This window comes from Opisthocomus hoazin, chromosome 16, assembly GCF_030867145.1.
Source record: "Opisthocomus hoazin isolate bOpiHoa1 chromosome 16, bOpiHoa1.hap1, whole genome shotgun sequence".
In the NCBI taxonomy this organism is placed as follows: Eukaryota; Metazoa; Chordata; class Aves; order Opisthocomiformes; family Opisthocomidae; genus Opisthocomus; species Opisthocomus hoazin.
The window spans coordinates 19,810,259-19,832,403 of record NC_134429.1 but is presented as its reverse complement, the minus strand read 5'-3'; the positions used below and the strand labels follow the sequence as shown (position 1 = coordinate 19,832,403).

Here is a 22,145-nt window from a genome sequence, read left to right as displayed (position 1 = left end):
CTATATAAGAAAGTCCCTACAAGGTGGGACTGATTGTTCATCTCTCATTTTATTTTACTAGAGTTTGGGATTCCACCCACACAGATGACACAGTACTACTTTACTCTCTGAACATTTAATGGTGTCATACTTCATGTGCCCCATCATCCACGCCACCACTCCGGCACGAGCACGTCACACTGCAGTGCTCTCCTGAAGCTGGAGGCCTGACACCACTCGTTACAGTTCCATCAGGTCTCGCAGCTGTCTTCTCCGGGCCGTGGTCTGACCACATGCACTCCAGTTACCCTGACCCCTCTTCCATTACTTAACACAGCAGGTTCCAGTCTAATAGCATTGCAGGTGGTTCAAATCTGCCTTCCTTGCTTGCTGTGACTGGTTCATCACATTTATTAAAAATATAGAATAGATATAAAATCTATAGCTTTCAAGAAATGTGAATATTATAGGAAAAAGATGAAGGATTGGTGTTTATTTTTACTTTTTCCCCCCCCTCCACCCAAACTTCTGCATTTGAGATCCTGTATTACAAAAATTTCAACAGCATTTTGAAAATAATCAAGAAATCCAGCACTGATTTCTGTGGCAGCCAGTTTGTTTTACAAGCCAGCTAAACCACAGTGACCTCACAAGATAACAGCATATTTTTTTAAACCCATGGAAAAAAATATTCCAGAGTACCGTGTCACTTGCACATAAGCTCTATAATTGTGACTAAGAACACAGTTGCAGCTCCTGTTCTGAAATACAGACGATACTTTACAGCCACATTCATTTGCCTTGGGAAACCTCTTTGTTTTCTTCCAAAATTCAGTGCCCAAACTCCACGCTATTTATGTCATCACTTATAGATTAGCACATTCAGGTTGGAGTACTTTTCACATGCATTCTACCAAGCCTATTAACAATTGGTAATTGTTGCTAAATTCAGGGACATTTCTCTCAGATTTTATCTTGGTGCTTCACACAGACAGTTAAAGACAAGTGAGCTCAAAGGCCAGTAAAATTTCTATGACAGAAATGCTGTCTAAAACCTTAGCTGCTTTCTTAGTTGAATGTTTTTAGTTAAAGCATACGATGTTTTCACACTATGTAACAGAATGCAATTAACACAGACTTTTACCTCATCATCATGGACCAATTCTTTTTTCACTACTTTCATAGCATAAATTTGATCATTCTTTTTTAATCGAACTAAAAGAACTTTGGCATAACTTCCACGTCCGATAACTCTGATTAAATCAAAGTCCTGCAGTCCAAGCCCCTGAGAAATCTTAATTCCATCCATTCCATCAATGACTGGTTTGATATCCTGTATAAAAAGAAACAGATGCTAGAAACAAGACATTTTCATAACAAGTAACTATTAAAGCAAAGAGGTCTAACCACCAGACAGAATTTGCTGAGTTTCCTTGCCATTGTCACAGGCATACAGATCTGAATAGCTGATTCTAACACATATGTTTAGAAATGTTTCGTTGGTATTGGTTTTGCTCTAAGAAGTTACTGTGTTTCTCAAGGCAGTAGTTCATGCAATTTGTCATTTAAATATTCCCTACTGGAAAACAGATGCCAATGCCTTCAGAAATAAAGTTTTATTCAAATTCTTGAACTGTAGGCCATGTAGAATTATCCTTTGTGCTATGTGAAGAGCATCTTTCATATTGACAAATATTGTGGCACTAATAAATAAAGGCTATCTAAAAGGAAGACAGATAAGGAAACAATATACCTGTCTTGGTTCCAGTTCAGGCAACAGCTGGCTGTGCCAAGTTCACTACAGTTTTAATGAATCTGAAGATTTCTAATAGTTGTTCAAGAACATACAGAAGCAGATGCCAATTTTTCAAATGTGAGAATTTGCAGGAAATTTTCCACTATGAAGAATGTTATTTTAAAATTCACTATTTATAAAGACAAAATTTATCTTGACTGTTTGCTGGAATTAGATGTGAACATGTGAGACTGAAGAGAAAGCAGTTGAATGAGACAAGTGCAGCATGTACTTTGACATTTCATGTTTTACCAATATATACAATGCCTTGACATACTTCCGTGGCCTATTTTTATCTGACCTCACACTACTGTACTCATAGACAGATCAGCATTCTGCTGAACTATGGGAAGTATTTATATAAAGCATCTTGATCTAGGATTGACTGCTATTAGAAGAGATTGCTCTCAGCTTAAAGATTCTAGTCAACAAAGCTCCCAGAATGCCACTTCCTCTCCATAGGATATCTTAAATTATTTCAGTAAAGATCAAAAGCAAGGTGAGAAAATCAGAGCAGCAAAATTCAGGACAGTTGAGCAAACAGCATCTATCAAAATTTAAACACAAACAGTATCTACCTGAGCACTAACCACAGCAGAATTCAGCAATTCTAGATAGCAATTAAAATTCTCTGACCTGTTTTAAATTTATACCCTTCCATCCCTGAATTTGAGATAAAAATCTACATACATGTGACCGAAAATAAGGCAGTCACCCACGAGCAGAAACTACTCAAGTGTGAAATAATGGTAGTGACAAGTATTGTAGTGGAGGTAGAGGGGAAAAAAGGTGCAGGCTTGTTAGAAGTGGGATATCAAACTAACTGCTAGCATTCTGCAGAGTGCATCTTCTTTATTAAATATGCCAGAAGCATTTTTAAAAGAAATGTGTTTAGAAATAAAGCATACTGGCATTTTTAAAACTGCTTTAAGGGAATAACATTCTTCGTATGTAGAGACTGTGCCAGACCTTCTACAAAAGAGTTGAAAATCCCAGTTTAAACACATGTTATTCTACTTGTATCTCCATAGAAGCTGTCTATAAATTGTTAGGTATTATTTATATGAAACATCTGAGAGAGGTGGATAGCTAATGTATTACCAGACTGAACCAACTTGGATAATGACAGCCTGCAGAGGTAGCCTGAGGGTAATAAAGGGTGTACATCCATTAGCGAGAGCAGACAAGACAATGTCAAAGCCACCATTTGTTGCAAGGACCAATAGTCAAACCCCCTGCTAAATCACTGTTGTTCCAATATGAATGAAGGGGAGAACAAAGGAAAAAGACTCTCTCACATCCTGATTGGGATAGCTAAGAGCCATATACAGAAGAAATCTGAAAAATCCAACAAAAGTGCTTAAAAAAATTTTTAGCAAGAAAACCCAGACTTCTTTTCTTAAAAGGCAGCAGAAAAAAAACCCAGAATAATTAGCTATTTTATAAAAAGTTCTATGATCAAGAGTGTGTAAATGTGAATTACAAATATATTTTTAAAATATACCTCAGAGTCATCTTTGATGTTGTCATGTTTCCTGTTTGAAGGAATGTAGGGAACTGGAAAAGAAATCAAACAAGTAGTGTAGTTAAGGCTTTCATTAGAAATAATTTTAAAAACTGATAAACAGACAGATGTAGTAGCTTAGGGTCAGCAGTTTGCTTTAAATACTACAGGACAGTTGATCAAATTTTTCCACTTTTTTCTCATAATCCTGACAGCAGATCCTAAGCGCACTGCAGAAACAACCAACTCTGAGACAGCAAGAAATTCATCAATGAACCTTTGAGCTCATAACGGTACCTGACAGGAGCCAGAGTCATTTTTGGAGAATGGGTATGATAAACAGGCCCTTAAAACAGGACAGGTTAAACAATCAAAAATGTTAACCTAGGAACAATACTGCAAATTGCACAAAATTAAGAAATGAAGTCTGGGAGCACACTTATATTAGCATCATAGTTTGGACTTGCAGTGCAGGTGCTTTTTTTTAAAAACTAAATTTGTTGTTGACAACTGCTCCGTGCTTAACTTCACACTCTGGAATTGTTTCAGAGCATATGAATTCGGGATGGAACTGAAGCAGACAATATGCTTCAGAAATACATTTACTATAACTGAGTCCCTAATGAGCATTTCATCCACAGGACTAAACTAGAGATAATCCAAAGTAAACTTCATAAAAAAAACAAACAGGTGGAGTAGAAACTGGGTCTCTAAATGGGGAAACACACGAATTCCAACTTAACAAGAAAGCACTCACGTCCATCAGTTTCTTCTGAAGGGAGGTCAACTTCATCATTTTTATCATCTAACTGAGGTTCCTGGGAAGGCATGACCGAATCCTTGCAAAATACAGAAGTCATATAGGAAAAAAAGTCAGTTTATGCAGTCCTTTTTAAATAAGTATGTCTTGTCATGCAACTACACTACAATGACTACCTTACATTTCTGTCTTCCAGAATGAAAACTGGAAAGTATTTCTGAATATTACATTTTGTAATGCATTATAAAACCAGCCTACCAAAAGCCTAACTGCTATGTCAACCATTCTCGGCAACTACAACAGACGTTTAGCTGTCTTCCAAAAGTAAGATTAGTGTATCTTATTGAGAAGTTCAAATTTTAATTCTATTTAAGACTTCTGAGTGTTTCACATGGAACTGCAACAAAGTAAACACTTCAGCATGATGTTACACACTCGATTTAGTGCACTGGCATATTCCTTTCCCGTTTAAAAAAACATCCGTTTTTACTCTGTGCAAAGGTATTGCATAAAATTGTAAAGATGACAATACCAGATAGTTTTCTAGTACATTTGGACCCTGGTCTCATTCACAACTCAGTGAGACAGGTAGGACTACTCCAGTAGGTATGGCAACATGCATAAATAAATTGGCAAATAATCTAGTGATGTCAACAAAAGACATTTGCAATACCAGTTAAGAAAAATAGTGGTTTAAGTTTTGAGTAAGAGACAACATAATGCAGCAGCCAGCGAGATACTGGTTATAGTCTGTGATGAGTATGGGGAAGCGCTAAAATTCAGGGATACAGATTAATGTTTCAAGCCCGGGGAAGACACTGGAGTTGCCACTGGGATATACGAGGGAAATAGAGAGGATGAGAACAGTATTGGAGAAACTGAGATGGCAAGAACATGAAAGCAACAAGCCTTTTTGCAAGTGGTAGTGCAAAAACTACACCAGTGCCTCAGTTCTTAAAACACTGCCATAGGCTAAAAGGAACAAACGCTTAGACTGTCAGTGAAGAACTCTATTTGTAAAATACAATAGGTCTACTGGAGAAGCCAACCTCAAGCTTACTCACACTTCAGCCACATCACAAGTTTTGTTTTCTCACTTTGTCTCTATCACTTACAATTCAGAGGCTTGACATTTCAGAAACTGAAAGCCAATTACCACCAAGTATTATAAATTTACAACCATGCACAGCGTTTCATTACTTTGGATGCACATCTAGAAACAGCAACACAGGGAATAACAAAACATCTTGGCTTTATACAGAATGCAAACTTACCATATGCCTTTTGCAGGTCAGTGGAACAAAGATATGACAACGTTTATGGACCAGCAATTTGCAGTTGATACACTTGTAGCCTTGCCTTCCGAGACCCCATATCCTTTCACTGCACTGGCCACAATACGCTCTCTAAAAGCCAGAATGCATATTATCAATGTAATTATCAATTCCTTTCTGCCGGTGAGTAGTTATCTAGCAGCAAGAATCCACCCTACAAGAACCCATCCTAGTCACCTCCTAACAGATGTTGAATAATAATTCTTCTAGAATATCCAGGGTTTTCCTAATAACTGACAGTTACAGTCCATACTTAGAGTTCAGCTAAATGGGGTCCTTTTTTAATGAATGTTAAGAAAACAAATATCTCAAGCATATGGAACACATTACAGCCTAAAATCAGCAAATCATTCTTAGAGAACAAACATATTCTGAATTTCAGGTTCTGACAGAGGTTGCCCAAACAAAACTGACACGAATTTGTACTACAAAATTATGCATAAAAAGCACCCAAACTGACTGCTTTGGAGAACACTGGCACAAAAAGTTACAAAAAACAAGTATGAAGAATGCTCTATATCTGCGCCTATATACTTTAACAGTGGTAGAACAGCAGTAGAAACTTTGCATAATTAAAGATCATGTATCAGGTCTGATGTAAAACCTCTGTATGTTGCACTATTTAGTATCAAAAATATATGGCCTTTTTTTTATGTGCAACAAAATGTATCTGAATAAATTAAATAAAAATGAGAACAAATTAATAAGCCAGACATCCTGCTGCTGACTTGAACAGGGTAGGTCTTCAAATAATTTTTCCAGTGTATGTGCTCTGTGGTCATTTTATCCACTTCACCCAAAGTGCCAAATAGCAATCTGAGATTCTTACACGCCAGGAAGTCACCTACTTTCAGTTATCCCTCTACACAGTACACAGGTGGCCAAGAGAAGATTTACTCATTATTCCCTATCTGCAGTTTTGCTCCAATAACTACTGTAACAGGGTAAGACACTGCCTGTCATTCTGCAAGCTGCACGTAAATCCCCGCACTCATCCCCACTTCAGGCTTAGACAGAACTCTGCAACTGTCCCAAAGCCACAAAACAGTGGAAGTCTGTTCCTCCCAGCAAACTGCAAGTTAGAGTGCGGTTATTCAGATCCTCAGACTGATGAATCACACACGGTGTCCTGCCCAAAAGTATTAAGCTACTATAAATCCTTACTAGTAGTACTAAAAAAAAAAAAAAAAAAAAAAAATCGATCAGAGTGGATCATTTAAAAAAAATATTTGCGGTATTGCCTGTCTCATATTTTGATAGTTGTAGAAAACAAAACTACACTCCGTTCATCTGTACAGCCAGTCCCCCTTGATGAGGAGAAACCCAAACTGCATTGCCCAGGGAAAAAACCAAAAACCATACTGCCTAACAAGAAAGGAAGCTCTGGGCATCTATAGCCACTTCTTTCCTGCTCCATCAGACTTCCTTCAGTATTCTTGTATAGGTGTGGCAGCAGTACTATTAAGACTAAATAACATGTCTTAGGCTCTGGAAATGACATAAAAGACAATAACCTAATTTATTTCAGTCAGATGCAGGGAAGCAAAGAGGGGGGGGAAAGGATGTAGGGGCAGCTCCCAAATTCCTTCAGTAATACAGGTATCCCTCTCACACCTCTCCAAATCACATAGAAACACAGCAACAACAAAGAGCTAAGCATGACATTATGTTCAACAAGATTAAAGTTTAGATCCTTGCATGTGTTCATTTATTTGAATTATCTGAAAAAAAAATTTAAAAGTTACTTTAAAACAGGAACAAATTCATCAGGTAATGCTCCAGTCTTAAAAATTTGGTCAACATCAATAAATCATAGTTTATTATTAATGTGTACATTTTAATGCCACATTTCACAGTTCATGTCAACTTTATCACTAACTTCAGTTGGATATGGCTTGCGTTCTGGCTTTATGTGATTTCATTTGTATACAGACAGTTATAATAAAGTAGTCTTGTTTCGGAGTGTTGAGAAATGGGCATACTAATGAGGTTTCAAAATCTTTATGTGTATATTCACTATTTGCCTGATTTCAGTTAAAACCTTATTGTCTATAACATGGGTTACTAATGTGTCAGGTATGCATTCACAATGTTTCAAAGAAATTGGTTTTAACCATGTATCAAATAAGCACAAAAAGTACATGTTTCACATTATAAATTAAAAACCTTGAGTTGGCACACCACATTATACAAATGCATGTTATAATTCAGATGCATGACATTTTTCACATATCTAGTGATAAGGTACTGAGTTTTAAGGGGCTTTTCCTTGTTTAAATGGAGTTTTTGGGGTGCAGAGCATTAGGAAAAAAATGCTAGTTTCATTTAAAAAAAAGTTACTGCTGAATCAAAAAGCGAACTCACCTCACTGTACCCAGTTTTGTATGGAACTCCCCAAAGTCTATCCTACATTTGTATATCTGCTGCAATACTTAGGCATAATGGGATAAGTGAAGGAGGTGTCTCAGCCTTAAAGCTACATTCACTTGCATATGTGGATTAAGATAGATTCTTAACACAGTTGTATTTTAGCTCAATAAACCAGGTTTTTTTTCCTTAATTGGATGATGTAATACCTCAGACTCAAAACAGTTACAGCTAACATCAAGAGTTTTAATCTTTAAGAATGACAGAAAGTACTGAAAGGAAAAGATTATGCTAACAAGCAATCAAAACCACATAAAGAGTGCAGAGGAGAAATGCTGTTCTAAGTATACATCAGTTTAACAACCACAAAATCAGTTTTTTAGAGACTATAGAAATAATTTCCACCACCCTTGTATTATCAACTCCATCCCAGATTCAAAGAGTTTCAAGTTTTTCTGATTGTTATGACCTGAATAACACTGCAGAGACTGAGAAGTCACATGAATAAGCATCTTGCTTTTCCTTTCTTTTCAACGCTCCAATACAGAAAAAGCACAGACTGAGAAAACAATCACCACAGAACATTACCAAAACCTAACATTTTATGCAACAGTACTCACTCTGTTAAAACGTTTGGCTTGAAACAAATGCCCATTCACTCGGTACAGCTTCCTCCATCTTCTGGCTCCACGTCGGTAGATGGATTCTAAGAAAGAAATCAAAAAGGTGTAAAGCAGCAGCATGGGAGCACAGCAATACCAGACACGCTAAGTTAAGCAAGTTGTGACTTCAAACAATCTTGCTTTTCTAAACACCAACGCACAGCTAAAACCCCTCCTGATTTTTTTTTTTTTTTTTTTTAAAGGCAGCCGTAAATGACAGCTTCTGCAGGATGTGCTTTCACCACTGCCTCTCCCTTTTCTCTATCCCTGTCTCTTTTTCCTCACATGATCATAATCTTGTTAGAGTTCCTTGGCTGCTCGCTGTTCGAGCGCAGGTGAGAGGAACAGATCACTGTTAAAGGAACAGCTTCCTCCGGGGAAATGACAATGCTGATCTCACCGTGTCACCTTCGTATGTAAACACATAAAGGGTGTTTGGTTGTAATAACACCTCAGATATGCAATATTAAAGAAGTTACAAGTCTTGAGAGTTACATTATTCAACCTCATTTTTATCTTACCATTAAACATTACCAAAATATTTATTCTGTTAGGCAAACAGTTCAAGTGCAGGTCTGCAATTCTTTCTAATATATTTTAAACGTAACAAGAAATTGTTTCATCTGTTTAAGCCAGACTTTCCCAGAGGCCATATGTGACAGCACCTAGCACCTACTCCAAACGACTTTTGTTGTCACTTTTCACATACACATGGGCAATTTTTGCATGACCAGCTAATTGGACAATTTGATATTTAATAGAGTGTTAGTGCATGAACAGTCCCATTCAGAGCCCACACAGCTGTAACGGGGACACAGCCCAGCCCTGCCACATCACCAGGATCACGAGCTTGCCACAGCAGGCAACACAAGTGGGTCCTGGATGGAGTGGGGAGTACAGGGGGGGAAAGAAGAGGGGGTAAGTTCAGCAAAAAATTCAGCAGTGATGTTAAAACCGACAACGTACTCTCTTTTTTTTATTTTTTAGCCTCTTAATAGCAGGAGTCAGATCTGGCAAGGTTTTAATTGGTGAATAATTACTTCTAATTACACCTACTAAGTGGTTCAAATTTAGGTGTTCTCAAAGTTTACTGTAGTATGTAGAGTTAACAAGCATATTTTAGACAGCGAGACAAGTCTGACACATTCCCTTAAACATTTCCAGGAAAAGTATTTTACAGTGTTTTTATGGGTGTTATAACATCCTCTTACTTGAAAAAGAAATGTGAAAGACTAGAATAACTCTGATTTCCATATCATGATTTTACAGCTACATCCCATAACATGATGAGTAAGATATTCCAGTACAAACTTTTACATATGCCTTTTAAAAAAAAATATTTATACTAGTTATAATGCAACCTAACACATCTGGCAGCTTGTACAAAACATGTTTCATGTACTTTGAATAGGAAAATTTTTAAGTACAGCAATTTCATAGGGAATGGAGAACAGCATAGGAAGTGTAACTGTGAGAAGACAACAGTGAAATATACACTTTAATGATCACTTGCAATGGCTACATATATGCTGTACATGGTACCTAGGTACACTGGTTCTGCCAACCAGAACAACTCAGTTTCATAATAAGCCAATTATATTTGGTCAATATAAAGTGATATATAAGATGATCCTCACTTCTTCCCTGTGTGGGGGTGTGGTGTGTTTTCTGTTTATTTGCTTTCAACCTGGGCATCCAACATCACATTAGCTGTTAAAGCTGTCCTTTAATCAGTCTAATACAAGTGAAACAATCTATAACAATCAATATTGTATGTAGAAAAATATGCACTCAACTAAAATGTCCCAGACAATACAGCAAAAAAAGCATAATACAAACTTTGACAGACTTGCTTAATAAACATTGTTACATTCTGACAAGTTATTAAACTGCAAATTTATAATCCTCAGAATTTAATGCAAAACCACCTTAAAGTTTCATCTTTAATGCTTCTGTCTTTCAAGTTTTAAACAGTTAAGTTTTAAATATCCACACCTAATCAGAGATGAAGTCTCTTTTTTATTAAAAAACCCAAACAATTTCACTGTCAAAAGACAATGCAAGCAGTAAATATTTTCTGTGTTGAAGAATTATTTTAACTTAATATTGAGCAAGCAAAAATCCCAGGCTACTGACCTACAATGTGTGAACGCCGACTGCAACACTGGGTCTGATTTTAGATGCTTTTGAAGGACAAAAATAGAGTAAGGTGTGCAAAAGGATTGAAGTTTCTGTGACTCCACAAATCTACAGTGCCAAATCCACAAACGTTCATATGTTACTCTATTTGCATGTGCAAATGTTTACTTTGCAAGCATTTGAAACAGACATTGCATTATTAAATAAATTGTTAACAATTTGGGGGTGGGGGGAGAATAGCAACTTCTCAAAGGAGGTGAAAGACTGCATGCCACAAATGGCAAAGATACAGTTACTAGAATAGAGGTGTATCCCTTCTGTTTGACTCACGTAGCTCTTCAAAAATCTGCCAAATACAGACCTTAAAGTAAACAAAAATACCTGTTTTTCTTAAGCGCAATGAAAATTTCAGTGAGAACCTAGCAAGACTATTGCAGAGTTTTTGCCTAAAAATAGGCTCAAACACAAACATTAATGAGAAACTGTCCCACCATTTGTAGGACTACTTTCCACCAAGCAAAGAAAAACTTCAGGATTTTTTCCAAAATTGCTAATTAATTCATTAGACAAAGCACCATATGGAGGCAACCTAATACATCTGTGTTCCGAACAGTAGCTTATCACTGACATGAGGAATATTAAGTGAATAAGTTAGAGCAGCTTGTGCTGATGAAGTCTGTAAATAAAGGAGCAAGCCACTTCCTTAATTAATGATAAATATTAAATCAAAGTCAGATTTTTATATCATAGACTTGTGACGCAACAGTCTAACAAAAACTGAACTTCATATAGCATAGCTTTAAAAGGTAGGAACCCCTACAGCTTGCCCCTATGACTGCCACCAAGTCAGTGCAGGGGCTGAGGCGAATCAATTCCTATCCCCCGTCTCTAAAAGGGGCAAAGGTAAAAAAGAAAACGAGAAAACAGGGATCACTGTAAGATGCACCTTTATATCACAAGTTCTATTATTCTTATTACACAAAGTAGTGTATAAATTGTTCTTAGTATTGTCAATAGTAGCATTTTTTTTTGTAATCCATACTCGGTCAGTGGCACAACATCTAGTTGGAGCCCAGTGGGGACAACACTGGCTCCGATCCCATTCAATCTCCTCATTAATGACATGGATGGGGCAGAGCACACCTCAGCAAGCTCTCCGATACAAAACTGGGAGGAGTGGCTGATACACCACACAGTTGTGCTTCCAAAGAGACCTCAATCCCTGGAGAACTGAGCAGGCAGGAACCTCACGAAGTTGCAAGAGAAGTGCAGAGGCCCACCCCCAGGGAGGAATAACCCCATGCACCAGCAGTGGGGCCAACCAGCTGGAAAGCAGCTTTGAGGAACAGGACCTGAAGGTCCTGGTGGGCACCAAGTTGAGATGAGCCAACAATGCACCCTCGTGACAAAGGTGGCTAACAGAGTCCTCAGCTGCATCAGGAAGAACATTACCAGCGGGTCGAGGGAGGGGATCCTTCCCCTCTGCTCAGCACTGGGGAGGCCACGTCTGGAATGCCATGTCCAGTTCTGGGCTCCCAGTACAAGACAGGCATGGTGCTACTGAAGAGAGTCCAGCGAAGGGCCTTCAAGATGCTTACAGGACTGGAGCATCTCTTATATGAGGAAAGGTCGAGAGAGCTGGGACCAGCCTAGAGAAGAAAAGGCTCAGAGACATCTCAATGTATACAAACACCTGAAAGGAAGGTATAATTAAGACCAAGTCACTTTGTTTTCAGTGGTGCCCAGTGACAGGACTAGAGGCAACAGGCAGAAAAAGAAACATAGGAGGTTCTATCTGGCCATCAGGAAACTCTTCTTCACAGTGAGCATGACTGAGCACTGGCACGGGTTGCCCAGAGAGGTTGCAGAGATACTCAGAAGCCATCAGGACACGATCCTGGGCAGCCTGCTTAGAATAACCTACAGAAGTGGGCTAAAATGTATATTCTGTGTATCTAGTAACACTCATGAAAGAGGACATCCTCCCTAAAAATGCACTTAAGGATAACAGCAGATTACAAAAAGCATTTTGGGTTTTTTAATTTCATTATTACTCTGAAGCATTATCAGCTTCAAAAATCTTATAGCTATACTAGATCATTCTGAACAATAAGCAGATTCTTAAAATGGCAGTAAGTATGTATTTAGAAATAAAAAACAAAATTTATTGTCAGTGTTCTGTGTGATGTGTGAACAAAGCTCTAATCCTAGGCATGCATTTCACCCCTGCACTTCATATGGGGGAAAAGATACTTCTGAAGTGAAAGCAAATGTTTTGGTATGTGTTTCTAGAACATGTTAGAATAAAACAAGTAAGGGCTTCTGTGATTCTTGATAACCAAAAACTAAAATTTTTACAGCCACAATTGATCCCAGCCACCTAGAAAAAGGGATGTCTTCACAAAAGCATGAGTATTTCATTCCTGTGTTTAATGAAAAGAGGTACTTCATTTATTTTACAGTACACATCAGTTAACTCATTAAAGAGTTAACTCATCAGTTAACTCATAAAATGAGTTAGCTGCTTGGAGAATGAAGGAGACAGCACCCCCCTAATTAAACAAAGTAATCTTTCCTCTCTGATGGATATTAAACATAAGCCTTGCCTAACTAAAAAATAGCATTTTTTTGAATATTCATTTTGTACGTGAACAAGTTAAGAGGAAAACTCAAAGATATTTTATGCTGCTAACACGGATAACAAGTTTTTATTGGGGAACACAAATACATATTCTAGTTACAATGCATGTACTGAACTTCATCTACTTCCAAGACTGGAAAATTGGAGGGAATAAAAAAGAGACTATTTTTCACGTTAAGATTAAAGGGAAATAAAAATACTCAAACTGAATGCCTGAAACAAAATTAGCCAGCTGCCTCTAAATAAAAACCAGTGTGAAACAACTGACTTGCTGTTGTGCAATTCTTCCCTCTGTTGTCAAGCTGTACAACTACATCACTAACAGTAATGCGCAATAAACCTTGTAAATATATTTAACACTTTTTTTTTCAAACGCCATCCCTAGGGTTGGGTTTTTTCATCTTTTAAAAAATATTGTGAAAAAATTAAACAAAAAAATGAATTGTGGATGAACAATTTGTGTATTGTTCAGTGTTTATTCCAAATTAACTCATCCACAGAAGACACTCGCCCAATTAAAAATTATCTTCTCAAAACTTAGCAGAAAGGATGTGAACCTTGTCTTTGAAAATGTAAGTTGGTAAAGTCAGGAGCAACAAAAGGCAGCACAATAATTTTTCAAATGACAACACAGTTCTCCAGCACAGGAGAAAAGAAACAATTTAAAAGACAGGCCCAACCTGCCTCAAAATACTATTTTTCCATCTGAAAGTTTAGAAATGCTTGTGTTTTCCAGAATATGTAAGAGAATTCATCAATTGTCTGAAAAGCGTGGTTTACACCAATGAATGGCAGCAAGATAGCCACAAAAAAGTAATTTCTTCTGCATTTGGATTTACAAATGCAATTCCAATGTCTGCTCTTATGTGATCAAACTATAATGAAATTTTTACTATACCAAGCACAGAGATAATTTGCTATTGCTGCAAATCACTTCTTAGATTAATGCAACTTGTTTACAGGCCAATTACATTGCCTGCCAGCTGGACAGTATGAGAATGCCCAGTTTTTGTTTTGTTCTTTTAATGTTTTGCTGAGCAGACAAATGAACATTCTTTCAACACCAGCTCATGAATTACAAGTAAGAAAATTATATTGGTATTTCAAATAGACTCTGAATTAGATAAAAAAGATAAGAAAATTAATTACTTGTAAAGATAGACCAAATTTTGGGAAAGAAAATTCTAAAGAACTTCCATAGTGTGTTGTTTCACATATCTGCTACCTAGTATGGCCCAAATAGTTAAACTGAAACAATAAAACTTCTTTCTGAAGCATGTAACAGACACCTCATATGTTACGTTCACCGGCCCTTCTTTTTATTATGAATAAGCTGCTACACACAATTACCATTCCTTTTCAGAAGTTAAAGGAAGAAAGTATCCTTAATAATCTACAGGTATTAAGTGCTTTCACCTCTTGCCATTATTAAAATGGTCAGAAGTTAGCATTTTATTTTTTAATTTAAAACTGATTAAAAGTTGGGGAACCATATCCTCATCCTTCTTTTCTTTTTCAACAGGCACTAAAATTAACTAGAAAGTCAGATCAACCTCTATGAAAAAAAAATCAAGCACATAAGACAGCAATAATGACAAAGAGTGTACTACATAGAGCATCAGCAGACAACCAACAAGGAAATAAAACTATCTCACAGAACAGTAACATTTCCCCAGCCCTTATTGCAACACAGCTAGAACAATGTTTGTATATGCTATTCCCCACTGACTCAGAAGGGGGTCAACCAACTCCCACTTCAGGGCTGCTAGGTGGAAAACCTATCCTCTACATGCACTGATTTCTCATGCATCAGCTCTCAGTTGCTCATATTCGTACCCTGCTGTTCTAATGGCTCCATGCCACTGCAAGGTGCTAAGTCACATTCACAAAGACAATGCTATCTAAGCAAAACAGAGCTAACGTCTCATTTTGAAAGAGTCTCTGCTGCACTGGTGCTGCCTGCCCCTGTAGATCAATCCCACCTGTTAATGCCTTACGCTCTTTCTTGGTCTTTAAGTTAAAAAGCTCATATGAATGGCAATTAGAAAATCTGGATTGTCTTGTCATTAAAAATACTGATTGCATTCAAATTACAAGAAATAAAAACTAAGAAACAAAGGGATTTAAAAAACTGTTTTTAAAAATTCAGGCTTTCACTCTCAAACAAAAAGTAATAATATTTCACATTCACAGAAATACAAGAAATAAAACATTTACACAATATAAGCTGCCCTTAAATGTTCCCTGTACTTGTGATCAGAGGGACTGATCAATCTGAAAAATATTGTGGGTGACACCTCAGAGATGCACCTCACAGACTCCCAGCATGGAAGACAAGGATGCATCCTACCAGAATAATAAGATACTTTAGCTATCACACAGGAAACATCCAAGGATTATGCTTACTAACCCTCATGCAAAAGAAAATCAACTGATACTTTAGAAGAGGTACCTAAACATTCAGTAGCAAACACAATTTACAAAACTGTTTCTTGAAAATTGTAATGGAACTGTAACCCTCCAACAATCATGGCAAACAAATGCTTGAGAACTTGGCATGTTCTGGCAAACAAAAAAATGAACAAAAGACTTAAATCTCTTAAGACACAGTAAAATCCACACTTAATATCAAGCGTAAGAAGTGAATTGCTTTGGTTAGGCAAAAAAGTGGCCATCTGCCTGGCTTGTGTACCAGCTGGGCGATGCAGGGGAACAGACAACTGCAGCCTGGACCTCACACAAAACTGAGCGCCACCTTCAGCAAAGATTGCACAACTGAACATATCTACATCCCTTTCAACAACTGGCTCCTTCTCATCAGACTGCTGGTCATGTAAAAGTTGAACAGTGCAATACACTTGCAATGATACAAAGACAGATAAATCTGGGATTAAACCAGGATAAGAGTAGGATTCTCCCAGTCACCTGTGGAGAACTTATAGCAAGTCTGGGAGATCCACCTCTTGCATGCTGAATTCTAGAACACCAGCTGTGAGCTCGCTCACAGAATTTGATTTTTTTTTTTACTTGTGAGACTGTTTATTAACTAATCACTAAGAATTGTTAAGAATACAACTCGGTGACTAACAGCCCAGAGTTTATTCACATATTATCCAGTCAAAACAAAAATGTTTGTCAATTAAGTGAAAACAAATTTGGTGTTTGTGCATCAAGGTAGTTATTTGCTGAAAAGTGTTTATTTGTTTTAAATCTGATGATACATTGATCTGTATACAGGGTCTACAGAAGTTATGGTAATCTTTTGAGCATAAATGAATGAAATGAAATGTTCATTGTCTTTGGAAGGAGGGTAATTACTTTGAAACTAAATCGCAAAGTATGATAGCATTACAGAACAAAATAACAGAAGAGAACATTATTTTACTAGCATTATGTAAAAATCCTTCTTAGCAGAAAACCCAAAGAATTTGAGATGGCAGATATACAGGAAAAATAGTCACCGTTTAAAATATTTTTAAGTGGCTGAACATATTTATGCTTTCAGGGTTCAAAAGAACACTTTATCACTTCCCAAAGCTTATTCTTCTTGCTTGCTGAAGTAGTAACTCGGAACTTAAATACATTTTTCTATGCAAGGGTCATGGCTTTTCTATACAGATCCTAATTTTGCAATCCAAGAACAGAATTTTATGGTTTTATGTAAAATTTATCAAATATACTTAAAAACAACATAGCAAAGTACCCAAAGCATTACTCAAGAAATCCTCACTAAATTCAGTTGCTGGTTGCGACTCCAGAAGTGAAGATGTCCTGATTATGAGTGTCTCTGCAGATCAGCAACCACAATCTGTTGTACGTCCTTCTTGACGTCTGACACGCACACATTTTGCAAGGCTGTCCTGAGCATGGGATAAAATGACGCTGTATTTGTTGCTCTGATATGAAAGCATATTACGAAAGAGGATGAAAGATAATTGGTGGTGGATCCATACTTATGACGGTGATTAACATTTTTGTTGAACAAAAAAAGTTCATATTTTCCCTTCTCCAACTTGGTCTTCTCTGCAATTTTAAACTTTACCCCCTTTCATGATGTGTAGTTGACTCCTCTGTTTACAAAACCACAGTGGTTACACATACTACAAAATTAAGCTTGCACTGTATTGTTAACATTAGTCCAAAAGGCTTTTTTGTAACTGCATTCATACACTCTAAGATGAAAATCACTTTGATTACCAGATTTACTACAATAAAAAACTGAATTTAATGTCCTATTAACATAAATTAAGATCTGCATTAAAAGATTTTTAACCAAGCTGAAAGAGTACTGAACCAGTAGTTTAAATGATTTAATTCTTTAATTTACCTTAGTAATGAAGTAATCAAAAGGAAGTTCTGACTATTTAAGTAGGATGTAGCAAAATAACTCCAGCATGAGATGAAGCATTTCTTTAGTATTAAACTCCATGTATGCAAGAGATCTCTAAGCAGTATTCTACTCACCTGAGCTAATAAACTGGCACCTTTACTTAGGTTTATTTTTATCCAGACATTACTCATTTCTCATGTCTACAAATTTTATAGCTTCAGCTAAACTTGTGTTATTTGTATTTCGCAAGCACTTAATGCAACAAAGCCCAGACTACTGAAGCGGAACACGTTTGTCTTTTCTAGTCTACATCTGCATCCACTTTTCAGGTCACTTTTTTTTAATAAACTTCTATGTCTTGGTACATACACGTAGGACTACCTTCTGTTATAAATAAAAGCCTGGTAACAGGAAAGCGTCTGCTTTCTATACAATCTGCAATTACCTAACGCAGCAAATAAAAAAGTGAGGAGCAACCCAATGAAGTTTTCTGCAGGAATTTGGTTCTGCTTTATGTTATCAGTAGCCTGCATGATTGAAGACTTGCTGGAGAATCTTAATCTAAACTTGACACCATGCATTTTCTAGAAAAAGTTAATCCTTTGAGTACACGTGACATCTACTGGTAGTCTGAAGGGGTGAGAATTCCAGTTCTTTCTGTGACTGAGCTCGACAGCTATCAGAAGGAATTGAACCCAGCCTGCTAAAGTGTGATCAGTTAAAAGTTGGTTAGATCAAATTTTCACCTAGTCTCATTCTGTATCTTAAATAGTAAGTTATAACATGTCTATCAAAAGGGTCGGAGGAAAAACAAGAAAGCTAACTACTGATGCATCCCCTAGAACACATATTAGCAGACCTCAAAAGTGCCACTTCTTGTCCTGTAGGAAACAGTTAACCGATTGCACTTAATCTGTGCCACACGTGATTTTCAAATTAATTGTATCATATTTAATCAGTTGTCTCTCCAAGTTGAATTCCTAGTCTTATTCTCCTTGCATTGAAACCCTTCCATGGGTTTGGCTGTGGTCCATCTTGTACACCTCATTTTCCCCTTTTTTCATACTTACCTGCACAATTCTACTTGTAACTCTAACTGCTATTGAATATGAGTCTGATAGTCACAGAACTGCCAAAAGTTTCCAGAACTTCTGCTTAGAATGATATAGAAATTAAAATTAGCTACCCTCCCCCTTAAGCTAGATTTTTACCATGGCCTGTTCACACCTACTTCTCATGAAAATCATGGGGTTCCTATTATTTAGGTTGTTACCATTTGTATTACATTGATGGTATTTAAGTTTTCTTCCAGTGCATATTGAATTACTTGATTTGCCCTCAAGTGATAAGGATCAACACCTATTTGATTACATGATCACTAAAAACACAAAACTGTTCAAAAAACCCACCAGTTATTCAAAATGGATTTAACACATATTTCAACTTCATACAGCTTTTATAAGGCGGCCTTCATGATGCCCTTCAAACCATTATTTGGTCCCTACAGTCTCCGTGTTAGGACACATTTTCTGAGTCAGGCTGTTTTCCGTCACAGCATGGCCCCATTACTCCAGCTTATGATCCACTCCAAAACAGCTCCATCTCCCTTCCCAATGTTTACATTATTCCAGTATCAGTGGAAAGCCAGAAATGAAACTCACTTGAGCTATTACTTCATAAAGATGTACTTCATCTTTCCTAAGAAATCAGACTCTTGAGCATGTTTCTCTGAACTCTTCCCAATTTAATCAGTCACCTGCTAGTATTATACCCAGAAAAGTACTCAATACCTCGGTATGACAGACAATACTACCACCTTGCAGCAGGACTAACTCTCCAGATCGATCGCTTTTAAGTCCGACAGTTTTGACACATCTGTACCTCACAACGCCTTATTCTGCTTCGTATGAGGAGGAAAGCAAGCTGAAATCAAGTGCACACAAAGTCTATTCTCATGTCACAATTCGAGTTCTAGAAATTGTGCTCAGTTTTTATTATTTAACAAATAAAACTAATCTCCAAGACATTCTCCCATTTGTGCTTTTACTCCTCCTAAGCTTCCTTATATACAATATGGATATAGTATTTACACATTTCACAAGTATAGTATAAGAAGTAGAGTCTGCAGCAATATGAAGTACCACTAAACTTATTATTTAGTGACAGTAGCTAAATAAAAAATCTGAATAGTTTCAGGAGTTAATCATACCTGTTACATTCTGGATTAAATAATTATACACTAACTCTGATAGCAAACTAAGTAAGTCTTCCAGCTTAGTTAATTCTTTTAGGATGCAGAGAATTATTATTTCCCAAGAAAACAACCCTCCATCCCAGAGCTTCTCATCCTCACAGGAGGGGAAAAAAAAACAAACAAAATTGCACATGATACAGACTTATGTACCTGCCCTTTCATCTGGTATGTTAATGGACAGCTATGGCATTTAACATGTTAAAGAAAGCACATTTAAACCTTTCAAATTAATGATGTTATTTGTCTTTTAGCTTTTGGAAGGGGGCCTTCAACTCACCCCACAGGGGAAAGGAAGATAATTATACCAGATCTGCAAAGTTTACACGCTGCTTTGATTTCTACTGTGCTCTCCATTATCTGTATACGAGATGTGATCTGCTGTGTAAAATGATTTCATGAATAGCTATTCTGCCTAACAAGCTTAAAGTAACATTGAGATAGCTTGTAGTGCTATTGCTAAAAACAATGATTCCACCCTGAAACTAATGGATCAGTTCCAGTCCCAGACCTATTGTTTCAGGCTCTACAGTATCAGTTTTATCACTGCTCCCTCAGGTTTTCCTTTCTTTGCAATCCCTATGGGTAAGAATAGTTTTTACCAGAGTTGACAGTCTGTAGAACAGGGAGTCCTATGCCAGCCACCGGGAACCTGTACCTGCTTTACTGAAGAACACGACAGATAACCTAAATTATTGGAAGTGGTATGTAATAGCACTGATATTATTATTATTATTAGGATGAGCATGTGTTATTGTAAAACTACAGAGGACTATACTAAAATCTTCAAGTTTTGCCCTCAAATAGTTTACTGTTTCCTTTTAAATATTTCTCCAGCTAATAAATCAAGGATGAGCACTTACAGATGCAGAAGAATTAGTAATGGAACTTCAGAATTAGAAACAAGGTACTTTCTGGTCAGTATTGAGAATCTCAGTTTTTCATTTTTCCACTACCAAGTCACTACCTTCCCCCTGTGGTTTGAGGGCAGAACTGCACAGTCTGTTCAACACTTAACTCTTGCACTGACAGGGGTGATGAAGACTCACACATGCCTCTTCTGAAAACCACCCTTTCAGCACACCTGAACATAGCTGCCTTTTGCTTTTTTACTTCAGATTTATTTACCATCCAGATTTGTACCAACAGCAAGCCTTCAGCAGCTAGCCAACTGCTATCAGTTCTGAAGTGCTCTCCATTTCAAATTAGCAGCACCTGAAATCTCCAACAAAATCCCCTTTCTCACACAGCAACTCAAAAATCCGAGAGAAATGTTGAAGATCCCATTTCTGTGGCTCTGTTAACATTAAAAACCATAACTTGCATAGAGGAACTCATTTCAAAAAGTACAGAGTCCCAAGTATAATTGTATATAATTAACCTTGACCATATCATTTAAGGGGTTACACATTAAATAGCTCTTTCAAGCTACTGAAAGACAGGCCTAACAAAGGTTTATCAGGATCGCAGATGTCCACTAACTCCAACAAATAACACAGAAAGCTTCAGCACCTTCTTGTCAATTTAGTTGCCCCAAATGCCTCTGTATTAAAAGTGGATTTACCAACTTACAAGAAGTATATAGATTGGAAGTACAAGAGATAACACAGGGGGAGGATGTGGCTAGACATTACATTCAAGACAAGTTTCCTAAAACCAGGTGACATCTTTCCTGCATGACTATATGACATTCTGAGCAACAGTTGAGAGCGGGATAGAATAAATGAAAAGAGAACACAAACTATTTGTTACGACACCTCAAAAACTAGCTTAACTATTCCTTATTCCACTGTATTTTTACTTAATTCACAAATTGATATACAAACATCTGCTAACATATCTAATACCTTAAAGTAAGGGATGATATCAAACCCCACTATCAGATGCGTGCTTTATAGTTTCACACCTCAGTTACCAAAAGGGAGGCCTAGCTCTTTATTCTTCATTGGATGTTTCATTGCTAAGAAAAATGTTGAAATTATCTCAGAATTAAAAACATTAAATTATTATAAGCAAAACAGACCTTTAACAACAATTCTGTGTTCAGTAACTTACACTGTCTCATAATCTGTACATGTATTTTTCAAATATGCCACAGGAAAAAAAATGTGATACATTTAAGACAGAGGAAGAGATTTCAGGTATTCTTGAGAAACTATGACACAGCTATTTTCAATGCCTAAGCAACAATAAACCTTATATTAAAGATACTACAATTTTCCCCTCTGTCAGTTCAATTACTAAAATCCAGGAGAGGGTTACTAGTAGTTTCAAAATTGCCTAATTATCCAGTGCAATCCAATCTATGTCTTCAGAACAGTCTCTATGGTCGCAATAGTTCCTTTCTTCATTGGGGGATGAAATTGGTTCACGTGCTCTGAAT

At 37.0% G+C, this 22,145-nt stretch overlaps 1 protein-coding gene across 4 annotated transcripts in view; it reads right to left on the bottom strand.

Annotated features, from left to right (window-relative positions):
• The window catches only part of PRKCZ (protein kinase C zeta), a 60,678-nt gene that overhangs the window by 24,143 nt on the left and 14,390 nt on the right, over positions 1-22,145 (bottom strand). For all 4 annotated transcript variants that reach the window (XM_075437651.1, XM_075437650.1, XM_075437652.1 and 1 more), the window contains 5 exons: positions 8,360-8,445; positions 5,313-5,444; positions 4,036-4,117; positions 3,279-3,331; positions 1,124-1,312 (listed from right to left, as the gene is read on the bottom strand). In XM_075437651.1, coding sequence (XP_075293766.1) covers positions 1,124-1,312; positions 3,279-3,331; positions 4,036-4,117; positions 5,313-5,444; positions 8,360-8,445 — 542 coding nt within the window. The remainder of the gene's footprint in view (positions 1-1,123; positions 1,313-3,278; positions 3,332-4,035; positions 4,118-5,312; positions 5,445-8,359; positions 8,446-22,145) is intronic.